The sequence below is a fragment of the Schistocerca nitens genome, chromosome 3 (genome assembly GCF_023898315.1).
Source record: "Schistocerca nitens isolate TAMUIC-IGC-003100 chromosome 3, iqSchNite1.1, whole genome shotgun sequence".
In the NCBI taxonomy this organism is placed as follows: domain Eukaryota; kingdom Metazoa; phylum Arthropoda; class Insecta; order Orthoptera; family Acrididae; genus Schistocerca; species Schistocerca nitens.
This window is the reverse complement of record NC_064616.1, coordinates 177,015,888-177,034,755: the sequence shown is the minus strand read 5'-3', so window position 1 is coordinate 177,034,755 and position 18,868 is coordinate 177,015,888. Positions and strand designations below refer to the sequence as shown.

At 40.9% G+C, this 18,868-nt stretch overlaps 1 protein-coding gene across 1 annotated transcript in view; it reads left to right on the top strand.

Annotated features, from left to right (window-relative positions):
- Positions 1 to 18,868, top strand: part of LOC126248118 (paired amphipathic helix protein Sin3a-like) — a 306,715-nt gene that overhangs the window by 225,084 nt on the left and 62,763 nt on the right. The window contains exons 18-19 of the mRNA XM_049948797.1: positions 16,623 to 16,774; positions 16,981 to 17,164. Coding sequence (XP_049804754.1) covers positions 16,623 to 16,774; positions 16,981 to 17,164 — 336 coding nt within the window. The remainder of the gene's footprint in view (positions 1 to 16,622; positions 16,775 to 16,980; positions 17,165 to 18,868) is intronic.

The window sequence follows — 18,868 nt, the reverse complement described above, 5'->3', positions numbered from 1 at the left end:
AATAACAGAAAGAGGAGCCTGTTGTTGATGATATCAGACCCTTCATCAGGAAAATGTAGTTATTCTGAATGATACACTGTTCCTAGATGATGTGTAGTTCCAACTTTGAGGCATTGTTAATAATGAGTAATTGTGCATTTGGGCAAATGAAAGTCCTAAGATGTTTGGTGAAGAATAACTTTATTCCAAGAAAATTCGTGTGTAATTTTCTGGTGAAACTTAACAATTTTCGAATTGTCTTGGACCTCCACTGGTGTCCCCGGAGGGTGGGGGGTGAGACCACCCTGCAGGAAGAGGTGATGGCACCTGTAGTGGCAGCTGTTTCAGGCTCTGGTGAGAAACTATGTCAGTGAAAAAAAAAGAGGATGCCTACAACCACACTCAGTGCTGGGTCCACTGCTGTGTCACACTCATCACATGGCGAAAAGTGAAAGGAAAGTTTTCCAACACATGCTTATCCTGCGAATCAATATGAAGCAGGAGTCCTCTGATGAATCAAACCGTGCAACCGATCCTACTGGAAATTGCGGCAGTAGGTAAGCATTGGAATGCGTAGTGGAGGATGTATACATCCTTTTGTACTTGTAATTGGACAACACTAAGGCCCACTGATGTAGCTTCTGTGTTGTTTGGCTGGGACAGGCTGAGAGGAACAAGACAGGGCCGTCAGTGGCATGTGGTCTGTAACTAGTAAAAGCGGCATCCGTACAAATAGTGGTGGTAGTGAGTAACACCATAAATGATTGCGAGAGCCTCTTTCTTGAATTGGCTGTAATTGTGTTAAGCCTTGTTAAAGGTCTTTGATGCAAAGGCAATTGGCCTGTCAGTGGAGCCCATACAGTGTGACAACAGAACACCAATATCATAAGAGGAGACATCCACTGCAAGCATGACAGGCTTTTGGCAGCCGAAGTGTACAAGACATTCATTTCTTCAGTAACAATTTTCTTGCTGTTGCCAGTCAATCCTCTTTCCCTTTGGCCATCATCAGGTGTTCTTTTTTTTTCCTCCCTGCCCAAATAGCAAAACTCATCAAATACTTTTAGTGTCTCATTTCCTGATCTAATTCCCTGAAAACTTCCTGATTTAAATTGGCAACATTACATGATATGTGTTTTCCTTTTGTTGATATTTACCTTATAATCTCGTCGAGACTGGATCCCTTCATTCAACTGATATTTCAAGCCCTTTACTGCCTCTTACAGAATTGCAATGTCATCAGAAAACCTCTTTTTTCAAGACCTATGAACAGTATTTGCCTACACTAGACATCTTACAGCAGCTGACAGATGTGGCCTGAATACTGCTTCATTGCTCTTAGAACTTAGAGAGATGTTATTATTCATTTCAGATTTTGGTTTGGCTATATCATCCGCATAGTTCAAAACTCTTTCATCTCATTTCAATCATTTGTCCTTGCTCATGTTACACATAAAATCACATTTCTTTTCTCTGCGATAATATGTAGTCTATTCTGACACTTCTGTTAAATTTTCACCCCCTTTATGTATGTTATGGGTTTTACAGTTTCCAGACAAATGTTCTCTATTCACGCTACCTGCCACTTCCTGTCCAATATTGATTCTTGATATGTGACCAGATGTCTTCCCCCTTTTCCAGTTTTACTTTCCGAATCACTGCCATGTTTAACTTTATCTTATTCACTCCCTTCTTCTAATGTTTTTGTTTCCCCCATCTCATATTGAATCTTCTAACATTTCATGCCTGAATTTGACAGAGCTCAGTTTCTCTTCTGGTAACTTTTATACACCGCATTTATACACGAATATGAACACAGAGAAAAGTCAATTTAGTAACATCAACAGTCAAATAGCAAACCACTTTATTTACAATGATAGAAGGAAAAGGATAGATTGCCAAACACAGTAAAGAAGACACACTGAGTTGCACAATGGTAAGACTGTTACACATATAGCTTTTGGCCAAAGCCTTCTTCAGAAAAGGGAACACACACACACACACACACACACACACACACACACACACACACACACAAGTATGCTATGACTGCCATGTCCATCAGCTCAGACAGGACACTTTATTTAGAAGAAAATGAAACTTACTTTTATCACTCTCCACTTCTGTGACTGGAGTAGGCACACATGGAAAAGTGGATGCACCTGAAACTCTGGGAGGAATGTCTCTCACCTTGTCCGGATTGGCACCACCAGTGATGCTGCTTGGACATGCAACATATGTCCAAACAGCATCACTGGTGGTCTACCTTTGTGCGATATTATTGACTATCAATGACACAGCAACCCCCCTCCCCAAGACATCCTCGCCTGTGTCGGGTAAGATTGCGGAACACGATGAGGAGGAGGAGAATGGGACACTGATGCAGATGCAGTGACAGGTGTCGAGACTACAGTGACAGGTGTCGAGAATACAGTTGGTGTTGAGCATTGACCCACATCCCTGCATTTGCTCTGAGCAGGGCTGCAATCGAAGACTGGGAAACCATCCCCAGGGGGCACGCCTCTGTTCTGGGCACAAAAACTGTTAAACTTACGTGGATGCTGATGGGGTGACGAAAAAGAGCATGGGATCCTCAGGAGCAAGTGGTCGGGTGACCAGACACGACTCCTCCTCAGGCCGTGACGTGGATGGCACGCATGACTATGATGCTGCAGGCAGCTCCCAGCCGACTTCCATTGCTGTCCCCCATGGGGGGGGGACAACCACCCAACAGCAGGTGGTGGTAGCACCTGCACTGGTGGCTGCTGCAGGCCCTGGTGACAAACTGGATCTGCAAACAAAAAGGGGGTGGAAACATGATGAGAAACAACAGGCCAAAGATAGTTTTGGTGCTGCCATTGCAGCCCTGTCAGACTCTGAATGATGTAGATGGATCTTGACGACATTTCAGACACTACCCTGCATTTACATTGGCGACCTTTGCGGAAGACTCTGCACAACACTAATTGCTGGGGTTGAAACTTGAACATTGTCGGTGGAACGTAGATTCTACAAGGTGGACACAGAAGGTGGAGCAATGTCCGATGAAGATGACATCAATAGTTCCATTGGCAACTTCCCATCCCAGGGGTACAGAGCGATACAATGACAAAAGTACTTAGAGAGCCTGGTCCAAGGAGTGGGTGGCCCGTAACTTGTTTATCTGTACATTGAAGGATCAGAGAAACCTGTTCGGTCTCTCCATGGCACTGTATTAAAAGGCACTGTGAGCACATGATCAAAACCCTTGTCACTGCAGAATTGTTCAAACTCGTGTGAAGTGAACTGAGGCTTGTTATCTATCACTCTAGGTAGTTCTTAAATACTCTCTCTCTCTCTCTCTCTCTCTCTCTCTACTGGCCATTAAAATTGCTACACCACGAGGATGATGTGCTACAGACGCGAAATTTAACTGACAGGAAGAAGATGCTGTGATATGCAAATGCTTAGCTTATCAGAGCATTCACACAAGGTTGGCTCCGATGGCGACACCTACAACGTGCTGACATGAGGAAAGTTTCCATCCGATCTCTCATACACAAACAGCAGTTGACAGGCATTGCCTGGTGAAGCGTTGTTGTGATGCCTCGTGTAAGGAGGAGAAATGTGTACCATCACGTTTCTGACTTTGATAAAGGTCGGATTATAGCCTATTGCGGTTGCGGTTTATTGTATCACGGCATTGCTGCTCGCGTTGGTTGAGATGCAATGACTGCTAGCAGAATATGGATTCATTGGGTTCAGGAGGGTTATACGGAACGCTGTGCTGGATCCCAACGGCCTCGTATCAGTAGCAGTCGAGATGACAGGCATCTTATCCGCATGGCTGTAACGGATCGTGCAGCCGCATCTCGATCCCTGAGTCGACAGATAGGACGTTTTCAAGACAACAACCATCTGCACGAACAGTTCGATGGTGTTTGCAGCAGCATGGACTATCAGCTCAGAGACCATGGCTGTGGTTACCCTTGACACTGCATCACAGACAGTAGCGCCTGTGATGGTGTACTCAACAACGAACCTGGGTGCACGAATGGTAAAACATCATTTTTTCAGATGAATCCAGGTTCTGTTTACAGCATCATGATGGTCGCATCCGTGTTTGGCGACATCGCGGAGAACGCACATTGGAAGCGTGTATTTGTCATGCCATACTGGCATATCACCCGGCGTGATGGTATGGGGTGCCATTGGTTACACATCTTGTTCGCATTGACGGCACTTTGAACAGTGGATGTTACATTTCAGATGTGTTACGACCCGTGGATCTACCCTTCATACGATCCCTGCGAAACCCTACATTTCAGCAGGATAATGCACGACCGCATGTTGCAGGTCCTGTACAGGCCTTTCTGGATACAGAAAATGTTCGATTGCTGCCCTGGCCAGCACATTCTCCAGATCTCTCACCAATTGAAAATGTCTGGTCAATGGTGACTGAGCAACTGGCTCGCAACAATACACCAGTCACTACTCTTGATGAACTGCAGTATCGTGTTGAAGCTGCATGGGCAGCTGTACCTGTACACGCCATCCAAGCTCTGTTTGACTCAAGGCCCAGGCATATCAAGGCCGTTATTACGGCCAGAGGTGGTTGTTCTGGGTACTGATTTCTCAGGATCTATGCACCCAAATTGCGTGAAAATGTAATCACATGTCAGTTCTGTTATAATATATTTGTCCGATGAATACCCGTTTATCATCTGCATTTCTTCTTGGTGTAGAAATGCTTTGTGTGTCCACTACCGGTAACCAGCATGTATTCAAGTAGGGGCTGGGGAGGTCATTGTTTAGCCTCTGATATGGTCTAGTAGGGTGTGGCCAGTCGAGGTAGTGTTGGATGGGAGCAGCCTGATGCGCAGCAAATGTGACAAACTGGGAAGAAATGATCTGTATCCTCGAATCCATCTCCAGCCATATACAATTGAGCCAGGGTAACTGTTTGGTCCAGGCAATGCTCCAATAATCTCAGTGTAACACTCTAAACACTTCTTGATAGAGGGACTGAGCAACCATAATATGGATCTTGCTATTGTCTGAATTGAGGAGGAGGACACCCATTTCCATTGAGATGGCACGTCTGTGCACAAAGTTGTGGGAAACCACAGGGTGGCAGCTCTCTTTGAGGCTTCATGGCCACCCACAGTGAATGAAATCGACAACCACACTCAATACTGCGTCCATTGCTGTCGCATTCGCCACCCAGCAAAAAGTGACAGCTAAGTCTTCCAACACATGCTTCTCCTGAGAATCAATGCAAAGCAGGAGTCCTCCAATGAACCAAAGTGTGCATCTGAACCTACCAGCAACTCTGAATGTAGGTCAGGATCAGAATGCTTGGTGGTGGAGGACGGATACATCAGTTCATACTGGTAACTGGACAACACTAAGACCCAATGCTACAGTGACTGTGTTGTCCAGGCTGGGGCAGGCTGAGAGGAATCCAAGAGGGCCGTCGATGGCCTGTGGTCCATCCAAACAAATACTGGTGGTAGTGAGTAACCCCATAATTGATTACGAGAGCCTCTTTCTGAAATTGGCTGTAATTGTATTGAGCCTTATTCAAGGACTTCGACACAAAAGCAGTCAACCTGTCAGTGGAGCCCATGTGGTTTGACAGTCACCAGTACTGTGGGACGAGATGTCCACTACAAGAATGACAGACTTGTTGGGGTCAAACTGTACCAGACATGGGTCACTTAACAGTGCATCCTTGAAGTGCTGAAAAGTGGACAAACTATCTTTGGACCAAATGAAGGGGATGCTGGTGCGGCTTAAGCAGTTCAATGGAGCTGCGACATGTGTGGTGTTATATATGAATCAAATGCAGTGTGTGAATTTTCCCATTGCCACTTCTAATTGTAACACATTTTTGGAAACAGCTAAGTGATGAATGGCACTGCTCAAATGGGCACAAGCTGGATGAACGCTTCAAGCTCAACTCTGGTAACACTTTGAACAAAGCCTTCAGATTCTGCAAATATTCTGCTGGCATATGGTCAGAGTCAATGATGTTGTCTAAATAATTAGCACAGAAGGGTGCTGTTCTAAGTAACTTTGAAAAATTGCTGTAGCAGGCACACTCTAGAATGGGAACTGCTGAAATTGAAAGACACCCTGATGGGTATCCACCACAAAAACCTTCTTGGATACCTCATCCAAAGGCAGTTTAGATATGCCTCGTGTAAGTAAATTTTTTAAGGTAAAAAGGACCTCAACCTAGGGTGTCTCGTCAAATCCTCTGGGTGGGGTAAGGGGAAAGAATCAACAACAGTCTGTGGGCTGATGTCTGCACAAAGTTACAGGCCACCTGACAGCTTTGACAAAACGACCAAAGAAGATGCCCTCTGGCTTGCAGACATGGGTTTAATTACATCACAATCATACCAAAGCCACAATTCAGCTGTGACTTTTTCCTGAAGAGCATGTGGGAGAGGCCGAGCTCAAAAAAAAAAAGTTTAGACTCTCCATTGTCTTTTAAAGTCACATGGGCTTCAAATCCCAGTGCCTTGCCTAGACTACCATCAAACAAAGACCTGTACTTATCACATAGTGCATTGACAATAGCAACCAGCATAGCTGAATTGACTTGCAAACATTCCAGCACAGCTGAATTGACTTGCAAACATTCCCTTGAATGGACAATCAATACTATCCATACTGAAAATGTTCAGACTGTCTCTTGAAAACAAGATATGAAAAAGAACTGATTTGGTTGCAGCACGAAAAGTAGCAAGTAAACTACCCACACCTAAAACAGGAATGTTTTGTTGATAAAAGGCAGATAGTGTGGCTTGCAGTTTCTGGACCTGGGGCTGCCTAAGCATTCACATGTCACTTGATGGAGCAGTGTACCAATCGTTTCAGTGCCTAATCACGTACTGAGTAGCCGTAGACAAATGTACAAAAAGTTTGTTAGATTCCCTGTTAATCTCCGACTATGGTTTGGCTTGGCAACAATTATGAACTACCAAATTGTCTGTGTGCACAAGCGTGGCAGCACATTGTTTGTATGTGGCCTTCCTTGGCGCAGGCGAAACATTTTCTCTGCTGGCACAGACCCAGTACCCTGTCATGTACATTGAAATGACACAGACAAGACTTTCTGGTTGGTGCGGGCTGTGCTTTGCGCTGACGGCAGGACTTATACTTATAAGCACAGAATTGCGATCTCGGGCTACATTCTTATCGTTTGTGGATTTGGGGGGGGGGGGGGGGGGGCTGACCCCATAAGTTTCTCACTTTTCAATTCAGAAATGGCCGAACTATGCATGTCAACTTCTGAAATGTCTACTATGCCTTGAAACCCGATGATCAATAACACAGTTTTCAAAGCTGCTGTGACGGCAGGACTTATGAGTGTAGAACTTACACCTTAGGCTACGTTCTGTTTGTGCAGGGAGAGGGTAGGGGTTGACTCCAGAAATTTCTCACTTTTTCACCCACCACAGAAATGCCTGTACATACTTTACATATCAACTTCTGTAATGTCTACTGCGTCATGAAACTCAGTGATAGATAACACAGTTTTTGAGTCTTTGTTCAGCAGTTTTAGAATAGAGGCTCTAATGAGAGTGTTAGAAACATTTTAAGTTATAGCATCGCAAAGCATCACAGCACTGTGACTTAAATCATTGGAACATTTGACTTGACACTATCGTGTGAGTCCTCTGAGCACTGTTACCCACAGTTTATAAGGTTGCCTAGGCTGCTGTTTCAGCCAAAAGAGTTTGTACCTAGCAGCAGCAGTATGCACTTTTGATTCAAAGTGACTGGACAGTTTGGAAACTAACTCATCATCTGGCACTTCATCTGGATGAACCTATGGGATTAACTTGACAGAAACACAATACACTTTCATGCCTACCATGTACAAAAAATGAAAAATGCGTTGGTTACCTGTTATGTTCTAGACTGGAAATGCCCTCTAAGCTGGGACACACATTACACCAAGTCTTCATTTTGCCCCACAAATTCTCTGTCACATATTGTTCCACACATGGAACAGTACATACAAATACAACTCTTGATAGACAAGAAACAGCTGTAGGTATAGAGCTGTGTAAAATGACCAGTCTAAATCTTGAAGTCTGAATACAGTTACAACACCACTGTCTGCAGAATGCAAGTTAACACACTTTCCGAACTCAAGTCTGTCAGTAGCTCAGCAGAGCAATGAATTGTCGACTCTGTATGCTGGAGATGGTAATAGAGCACTCACTGGAGATTTGGCCCAAGTCAGAACTCACACAGAACTTTCTCTCCTAGCCTATTTCATAACAGTTGCACTGTGGTGATGTCTGGCAGCTCCAGGCGGTGTGGTTCTTGCCTCATCTGGATTGGCACTGCTGGTGATGCAGCTCAGACATGTGGCTTCTTTGCTGTGGTTGAGCTCGGTGAAACATTATCGACTACCGATAAAACACAGTAACAACAACTTTGAAAAGCAGTTTGGATGCCTTACAAAGGATGTTGAGCAGTGTTCACTGCGAAGTTGTGGTCATTGAACAGACTTCACTCTGATCTGATTCTTGTGTTATTTGTAAATTTGAATGTTCAAACAAGAGTAGAATTTGTGTTCTGTAAGTCACTGTCCTCTCTGTGCCATGGAAGAGGATTTCTGGCTTTAGTGTAGTTGTGATCTTCACTTGCGTGACCTAACAGCAGTTATTAGCGAGGGCTTGAGGGTGCTTGTTAAACTTGCTGCTATAAAGCCTGAAAACTTTTAGACTTCATTATTAACTGCAGTAGTCTAGTTGTAAGTCATCTGTTACTTCTTCTTTTTGGTTAAATGTTGAAATGTCTATTTATTGAAATAGATGATTTTATTTGCTAACTTACCCATTATCAACAACAGTTCAGACCCTTCTCAACAGGACTATTTTGTGCAAATAAGGCAGGAAAGAGAACACCTGAATGAACCTGGATCAGTGGCATCAGGTTTGAGTAAATGCTCATGCTGATTCAACAAGCTGAGCCGAAGGTAAAGTGCTTCGACAGCATGATGTTGTGAGATTTTTTCATGATTTTGAACAGAAGTTCTTCACTACTGACAGGGAAATGTTAGTGCAGAAAACTAATTTAACGTGCAACATCACTGTAATACCACCAAATATGCCAGCTGTGTGCAGAGAAGTGCTAAAAGTGAAAATAGGCAGACACTGTTATTTGAGCAATCATTTTTCAAGGACTTGTGTGAGATGATGGTATACCATTGGAGAAGCTGAAGAATAAACACTTTAGACAGTTCTTTGAGTACACAGCACATGCAGTTTCAGATGATTCTACATTGAAAAAGAACTATTTATCTGTGTGCTATGAGCAGATGTTCAACAAAATACAGTTTAATATTGCTGACCAAACATTCTGGTTGTCCATAGATGAAACCACTGCTGTAGGTGGGAGTTTTGTAGCAACTGTTGTTGGTGTTCTAAAAGTTGATGGGCCTGTAGAAATATTCCTCCTAACATGTGGAGCTCTCAAGAGAAAAAGGAACTCAACAATTGCCATTTTGTTTGACAACTCTGTGGAGCTACTGTGGCCAGATGGTGTGAACAGAGCGAACATTTTGCTGCTAGTAACAGATGTTGCTTCCATACACAGCTGCAGCAGCCAAGGGGCTTCAAATTCTCTACCTTTGTATGATGTACATCACTGGCCTTGCACATGCATTACACAGAGTTGCAGAAGAGGTGTGATCAAATTACCCTGATGTGGACAAATTGATTGCCTGTGGCAAGCAAATCTGTGTGAAAGCTCTGTTACAGGTGCAGAAATTCAAGGAACAAGCACGTTCACTAGGCCTCCACCCTCAGCTTGTTCATACACGATGGGGTTCTTGGCTTAATACTGCTGAGAATTACTGCACCAAATACACCAAAATAAAGACAGCCTTTTGTGACCTTGACTCAAGAGCTACCAAAACTGTGAAAGAGGTCTTTACAAATACCTCATCTGGAAACTTGGCATACATCAACATCAAGTTTTCCATGGTATCAAAAGCCATCACATCACTGGAAGCTGCTGGTACTCAACTGTGTGACATCCTGGGTATTGTGCAACATGTGAAAAGTTGCTAGGTCAAGCTTATGGTCATATGACAGACAAAGTGAACAGTAAACTGCAGTGTGTTCTCCAGCAGAATTCTGGATGTTCTAGTGTGCAAAATTAATGGCAGTCTTTTTGGTAATGTAGCAACATTTCAAGACAATGAACTGACACCGGCATGCAATGACTTTGTCACATTCAGCTGTGATGTGGAGATTAGCTTTTCCAAGTACAAAACTATCCTCAGTGAGTACGGTATCTATGACATAAACCTGGAAATGCATGTGATCCTGTGCCACTTTGCAGAAACTGAAGATTGACAGGACGTGTTAACTAATTTGAAATGCTGTGAACAAGTGATGTGCAGTAGTAAAAGCCTGGTTTAATTTTTTGGATAATTGTTGTTGTTGTTTTCACTGTACGTACTTAATGTTTTTTCAGACGCGTGCAGACATTTCAAAAATAAGTGGTAGTAGTTTCAAACCCTGCAAAAGTAAGTACTATACTCACAATTTCTTCAGAAGTTAATCTTGTATTACATGGTATATAAAAAATCAACAAGAACTTACATAAAGTTATACTTTATTTTTACAGTCATAAATACTTGCATATTTTGTTGTTTTTTAGGTCATTTACATCTGGGCCTTAATGACATGTACATGATCAAAGCAAAAGTTATTGAGGCATTTTGTGTAGGCGACTGGCACTCTCTGTTCCCACTACTCTGCAGTTGTAAGTGCCATACAAAAAGCTCTCTGCTCCTGGCAGCAGGATGGTCTGCAACTGCATCCACTTTTACCCTCTTCAGCCTCCCATGCATTGCTGTAGTGGATGAATCTGACTCATTGGAAAGTAAAACTTGCCATATTCGTACCACTCCTCTTCATTAACCTGAGCCATGACCAGAGTGCTTTGGCCAACAATACTGAAAGGCATCTCTCGACCTTACAGAAGAAGCAGAGTTCGCATATACATGAATGAGATGAAAAAGAAAAGTTTGTTGTTAATTTTACTACTGTGATAGTAATGAAAGGAATTCGTAATTAATGTTCCCGCAACATGTTACAACAGTGGCAGAGTTGATTATTCAGTTTCTCCCGGCGTATTTCTTGCTGGAACAGTCCACGGGTGTACTGCCGGTCCATAGTGTCCAACGGGCTCAATATTTTGGCGATCAGACATGTCACCATCGTCGGGTGCGCTGACGAACTAAGCTGCTGATGGCAGGCGGCCAGCATATATATCATAAAACTCTGGTTTATGAGACGTTCAATTTAAGTCTCATAACTTTACTGTGGAAACATTGTTCATAGACAATCTATAAAATCGTGTAAAACTATCAGTCTATTAAATGCTAGATGACACTTCAGATAAAAGATCACAATTTGTTCCGTGTAAGTGTGTTGCAGAAATTGTAACAAGCAACAAACATACCATACATATGGCATTACCAGTGTAATTGTTTGAAAAACTAAATTTATTACTGGTAGATAAAATGATTAGTCACAAACTGTTTCTAGAAATTTCTGGTAACAGTTGCATTTGATAACTATCTCCATGATTTTGTTTTTGGAAATTAAGTTATATCAGGCTGATTTTCCATTTACCTTACAGCCTTTATATGTTATTCTGTAGCATGTTTGGGAATAGGTTCTACTTAATCTGACTCGTGTATGTCTTCAGTGCAGTAATGTGATCAATGCAAATAATTATTCTAAACTGATTTTCTCTTTGATCTGCATAGCCAGCCTGGAAATTATCATATGCACCTCAGTGTATTGTACATTTACATATTTTGTGACAAGTTTGTTAACAATTCATAAATAAAAATATGTTTTAAGATTTTTTTTAGTTATTCTACGTGAGAAGTACCTCACTTAAGGGGAGTTGGAATGCCCTATCCCGACAATGTTAAATTTAGTGACTTGGCTTCCCTGTATTTCAGGAACCACTGTAGCCATTTACATGAAACTTTTACAGGACATTAAACTGTATGTTCTGAGTCTGCTGAACTACAATAATTGCATTTCAGTGACTGCTTTCGTAAATACAATTTTTTAATTACACGGTTAAAATTGTGTTTACTTTTTTTTGTGTATTATCCTAAATAATTTTAATTATACATAACATTATGTTCTTCTTTTAGTTCAGTAGACTCAGGATATGTATGAAAATTTGAATACTCTACTCAAAGTGGTTTCTGAGATTTAGGGAAAAATGCAACAGAAAATGTAAATTTTCAGGAACGGCTTCTAAAGTTTAAAAGACTGTAACTCACTTAATATATGCTTAATTTTTTATTTTATTTTTAGTCACTCAGAAGCACCCTGCACCGTACTGTATATCACCCTCTTGATCTTCTTCCAAGATTTTTTTTCTTTCTGGACTCCTTTGTGGCTCCTGTGTGTGCTTTATCAATGCAAATCTTGTCCTTCCGATCAAGTTCTCTAATGCAGTTTGCTCCAGGATTAATTCCCATATGCTGTAGCACTTTCACCCTACCAATGTTGCCATCATTAGCCCTTTGGCTACTGCAGCCGTGCATCCATCTAGCAGGGTCAAGCACGCCGTTGAGGCTGCGTAATCCTGTTACCTGTGCTAATGGCTTTCCCCATGGAGCGTTGCCTGTGGCTCAGCTCGCCGCTTCGCTGAGCACAGCCTGTGCTGTATATTTCTCAAGCCAGGGCATCCGTGGCTGTCTTGCCTTCTGAGTTTGATCACTGACACACGATGTATCTCGATACTTTTTCCATGGCTGTGAATCTGCAGATGAATTACTGCACACACACATGATGTGCATTGAAACTGCTAAGAATCACTATAATGAATGATATGTAGAATTAATTATTATTAGCTTTGACATCTTAAGTTTACTGCAATTAATGAAAATAATTTCACGCCAGACGCGTTTTGCTTTTATTTACAAAGCATCTTCAGTGTTCACTGGTTTTCCTGCTTCATGTTTACATCCTTTGCACACTACTGCTTTCCCTCTCTTCATTAGCGGAGGTTGACATGAAGCAGGAAAACCAGTGAACATAGAAGATGCTTTGTAAATAAAAGCGAAAAGCGTCTAGTGTGAAATTCTTCTTCATTAATTGCAGTAAGATTAAGACAGCAAAGCTAACAATAATTAATTGTTAGAGCTGCTGCGGAAGATGACCATGCAAACAAACGTGATGTTTGTTTAAATCAGCAATGGAGCACTATGCTTGTTTTAATTTTATGCTTAACGTATGTAATAGATTTAATGGCATCTGAGAAATGCAGTTCATGTTTTTGAGAGTGCAGTAACACTTCTGTAAAATGGCTTCAAAGTCAGAAATCGTAAGTGTTATACAATTTTTGTATTATTTTATATTTTTTATTTCCTTTTTGTTGTCCTTTACTTTTAGAAAGTTATCAATGTCGCTTCTTCTCTTCTGAGTATTATAGATGGTTAATAGTTTTGTTTAGTGTGATACACCTCAAAACATGGCACTACACATAGTGGTATGTTGCATGCTCTGCATTCGTATCTCGTTTCTCGGCGCACTTTCTGCTTCGAGCATACTGCACACCGACGCATTGGCGTACGTTTCGTCGAGTTTTCCATTTCAGTGACCTGTGTAAAATACCTCCCAGTAAATCTAAGAGTATTCTTGTCTGCAGAGTACCTTCCTCTGCCAGCTTTCCTCCTTTCTTTTGCATAAGTTTCAACAAGCTCTCTTACCAGACACAAATGAAATTCTGCTAGTTGCATTTATCGTCCTGTTACTACTCTGTGGAAAGCATGGGCATTTGAAATGCACAGATCCAGTACATGGAAAAAGAACTTTTTGTACCACTTGACAGTCTTTCGTACTGATTGCACTGAACGCAGCAGCATGTCACAGCGGTAAACAGCACCCATACTCTTGTTGTAATCTGCAACACATTGTGGTTTCCTTAATCTTTCACCTGTCTTTCTGTTTGTCTTTCCCATCTCAACCATTTCTGCAGTATTATCGGTTGTCAGCATCCACACTTCTCTTTTGTCACACCATTTCATGGAAAGGATTGTGTCAGTGGACATAAACTGTATTTCTCCTCGTTTTAGTTTGTTTTCTAATTTTGGCATGTTGCGTCTGTTTTTGCGAACAGTACCACATGCATTTGTTCCATGGTTATGAAGCCAAAGGAACAGGTCTGGGCTTGAATACCAATTATTGACATAGAATGTATGTCCCCTTCCTAAAAATGGTTTCTTCAATGTTGCTACTATGTCGCCACTTTTCCCCAGATTGTGGAAGTCAATTGCAGTTTTTGTGCCTATGTAGACAATGAAATCCAGGATATAACCCATCTAGCAGTACCATAGCACAAATGTTTTTATTCCAAACCTACTTCTTCTGGAGGAAATGTACTGTTTGAACAATAATCGCTCTTTGAACAACAAGAGGCTTCCGTCAATGCAGAGCATTTGATATGGATGAAATGCGCTGCAAAATGTTGCGTGAATTTTATCAACAATATACCTAATTTTAAATAACCTGTCTCCTTCATTGCTGACAGTGAAGCATTCTTAAAATTAACAGAAAACGGTCCCTGGCCATAATTTCACCGAAAACAGGAGTCTTCAAGAGTATGTCTGTGGACCAATAGTCACTGATTTTCAGCTTTTTCACATGAGCCGTTAGCATACAAACAGCGGCGAAGGAATACAGTTCCTCAAAACCTGTTTCTTTCCATCTGGACAAACGTGAATGCTCTGATTCTGGTGTATTTTCTTTCGTCTGCAAAAAAATCTGTTGGTTTCATCTGCTACAAATTTCATCAGTTCTTCTGTTAAAAATACTGTGAAATATGGTAAAACACTTGAATCTGGCCCTAAACAACTGTTGTGCCCAGAAGCTGAAGCATTGAACTCGTTCATAAATGGACGAAAATCACTTTCCTTCCAGTCAAACATGTCGCTAAAGCGAGCTCTTTTCAATGACACTTCACTATCACTCTCAGACCCATCAGATTCTGAATGATATCCCTCCCTTGTTGACAGATGCGTTGTTCCAGCTGAAGTACACGGCACAGGACTGTTACTTCGAGATTCAGTTGAAAATTTCATTCTCACTGTCGCTTCTAGTGAGAATTTTGAAGATTTATTCGTCTGTACAACCACGACGGCATATCATTTTCTTCTCAAAATGTTAACGGCATCAACGGTCAGTAAATGCACAGACGAAAACTGAAACACAAGAACACAGCAGCAAATGCTCACGAGACTTCAACCATGCCAGTGGAACGCTGAACAGCTACTAAGCGCTTGGCACGAATATACAGCTGGGCGCGTTAACGCGGCCAGAGGCCACGGAAAGAAGTAGTAGCACGTCTCAACATGTCACGAGCACACAGGTGCCACTAAGGTGGCTTACGTAAACACAGTCAGAATACCAGGTAGAAGAACTGGTGGTGCACATGAATACGTTGAGAGAACACAGGGACAGGTACAAAGGTGCGCGTTAACACGTCCACAGCAGTTAAAGGGTTAAAAGCAATAACAGCATCACTGTGCCCCCCCCCCCTCTCCGCACAATAACAGCATCACTGACCTCCCTCCCTCCCTCCCACCCCCCCACCCCCCCACCCCACCCCACCCCACTCTAGTGTCTTCATTCCAACAAAAACATTTTTTGGTAAGCAAGTCCATATAAGATTATTGAACGACTCATTCGGATTTTGAGTCTGACCATGCAGACACTTCTTTCGTAATTCAGGATTTGCCACGTCTCTGTAAATAGATTTTATGATATCCATGACTGCTGCTGGGATGGAATGTTTATGACTGTATGAACTGTTTGAGTATTCGGCACTGCAGTAATTGCGCTATGAATCAGGTCCAGGAGGGCAAAGGTGGTGTACTGGTTTTTCATCAGTTGACAGTCTGTGGAAGAAGGTAGTCCATACTGCTTGCTTCATTTTCAACAAATCCTCAGTATTATTTTTAATGACCATCCCATAATACTGGTGTAGTTCATCAATCATTTTGTCTGCCAGCTTTCTCTTATGGTTTTACCATCAGAAAGTTTCTTGTCTCTCAAGCTTTGTTTCAACTTCCTCCACCTGATGCCCATCCTTTTCTGGACATGACCAGCATTTAACCTTTATATCACAGCAATCCACAGGCTTCTATATATAAAAAAATACTGATTTTATTAGATCTTGAAGTAATGCACATAAAAATTTTATCACTTTACACTGGTGCAGATTATATTTAAAAAAATAAAATAAAATACTTCCCATGTGAGTTTCTAAGTTATATATATAACCATTTTGTATTTAGAAAGTTGCAAATTTTATGAGCTAAAAATCCAAAAATGTGTTAATTTTTTTTCCCTGTTCTAACTCCACTTAAGCTCTGTAGAAGGACCATTAGCATAGCTTTTATAAAAAAAATGTGTATTATGCAGTCTTGCTTTATGTGGTGTCCTACATACTTGAGAATCCCCCCATTATGGATCTATGGAAAAAAGTACATGTAATTTAATCCAATCCAATCTACCAAATGATTGGCATTTTAACAATTATTATTCTGTTCTGGCATACATTACCCGTACTTGTTCTTAAACATTTATTTACAGACGAAAAGATGGATGACAGTAAAGAAAATGCAAGCAGTAATGCAGACCAGTCATGCAGAAATATCAGCAGTGAAGATCTCAATGATCAAGAAGTACCTAACATTAAAAAGTCAGATGTCAATCTACCACACCATGCTAAATCTTCACATCCTGTAAGTCTTTTATATTGTATTCATTAGCTGTGATTAATTCTATTTTTTATTGTTATTTTGATGAACTGTACCTGCATGTAGTTTCTTTTAACTAAGGTTAATGTTTAAAACTGATTTAGTCTCTTTAATATTTTGAGCTCAATTCCTGAAATTATAGAAACTTTATTTTGGTTAATATCATCTAATTGTTGTTGTAAACATTACAGGGGGAATCATATACACTCTTTTATGCTAATAACTATTGGTATCTTTTCCTGAGACTTCACCAAATTCTCTGTGAAAGACTTACAAGGATGTATGAAAGGGCAAGATTTCTTGCTGCAGAAGAATGCATGTACAGGAGAGATCGAAGGGAGTCAACTGCTGTGGCATTGCGATTAAAACCAAAGAGTGAGTATTCAACATCTAAAAGTTCAGCTAAATTGTGTATGACTATGTGTTGTAATGTGTAATAGGTACAAAATCATTTCAGAAATACTTGTATCGATGTTGATTGTGTCTGGTGATCATTGGGCGGGTTGTGTGTTGAGCTTTTGGCGTAAACTTAGTTCACCTTTCAAGTCTCTTGCCTAAGAATGATATGAAGTACATACACACAGTGGAACAAGTTTTTCAGTATTATATATCTTTCCAGTTAAATAAATACAATTCATAAGTGGTGAAAATGTGCATGAACTACTCACTCATGCTGAAAAATGTGTCATGCACAGCAATCTTTGCCCAGATGCTGAATAAGAACATAATTTGGAATAAGTTGCATAACACGTGAAAAATAAATAGGAAGTTGGTTACAGTTTTGTATTAACAAACTTAATACATAAACTTTGGAGTATACTTAGACATTGCAGCTTCTGCTACAGTGCTACTTGAAACTAATGTTATGAAATACTCTTAAACCTCTTGTAACTTTGGATGCCAGAGATGCTCAAAACATTTTGCGTGCACGGAAATTTATTGCCTTTCCTTAGAAGAACTGTAATTCACAGTATATTGTGGTGGACAAATGTAGTGTACAGTTGACATCAGAGAAGCATAGGTAACAAATGTAAGACATGTGTGCAAGAGCGCGGGCCCACGCGCGCACACACACACACACACACACACACACACACACACACATACACACACACACACAAACACAAAAGTGCATTGTCCCAACCATCTACATTGTACCAGTGCCACAGATCGAGCATTGTTGTGTGGGTGTGTTTTCTGTATCAGTCAGCTCCGAAGAAGGACATTATCTGAAATCTTCACAATGTTTTGAGTCTTGTTGATGTGTTTATTGACCATTCCAATGTTTAAATTGAGGGTGGTCTCTTTTCTTTATTCCTTCCAACATTGGTATTCCACTCATACTTTCTATCATCGTAGATACAAAGCTGAATTTTCGCAGCTGATTCCTAAGTAAAAAATTTATCAGTATTGTGTACAGTGTTGGGATGATAGATTATTTATTTTTAGTCCAGATTCCAGTGATTACACTGGTAACATAAACACGTAAACATGTTTTGGAATTTTTAAGAGGGTCTTTTTGTTTGTTTGTCATTTCCATTTACTTTTTGGGACAATTCTCTCACTAAAGACTTTCACTTATTGTGTTTTAAATAATTGTTTTTTAATTGGGTAATAATACAAAAATTGACATATTAGATTTGGCAAAGTCAGCATGAGCCATTGGCAACACAATGGACTCTAATTTGTATTGCTTTGGCATTGTCACATATCAGCAATTGAATGTTGTGTGACTAGCATTAAATGCTTGTTTGGCACTGAATTTAGTAGAACACTTGAATCATTGAAGTATAAACTCCATGAATTGCAGAGGATTCTTACCCACCATATGTAAACAGTTCATTCAGCATTTAAAGGCCAATTTTTCCACTCACCATATTCTCCCCAACTTTTATTAATTTTATGCCTGTAATTATGTAAGGCATTACAGGTTATAAATACTATCATTTTGAAAAAAACTAAAATGCTGTGTGAGGTCACTTGACCACTTTATTTTCTTTTACACTTGTTTTTTAAACTGTATTGGTGTTTTTTTATGGTTTGTTTATAATTCATCCTTGTGAAGCCCAGGCTTCCTCT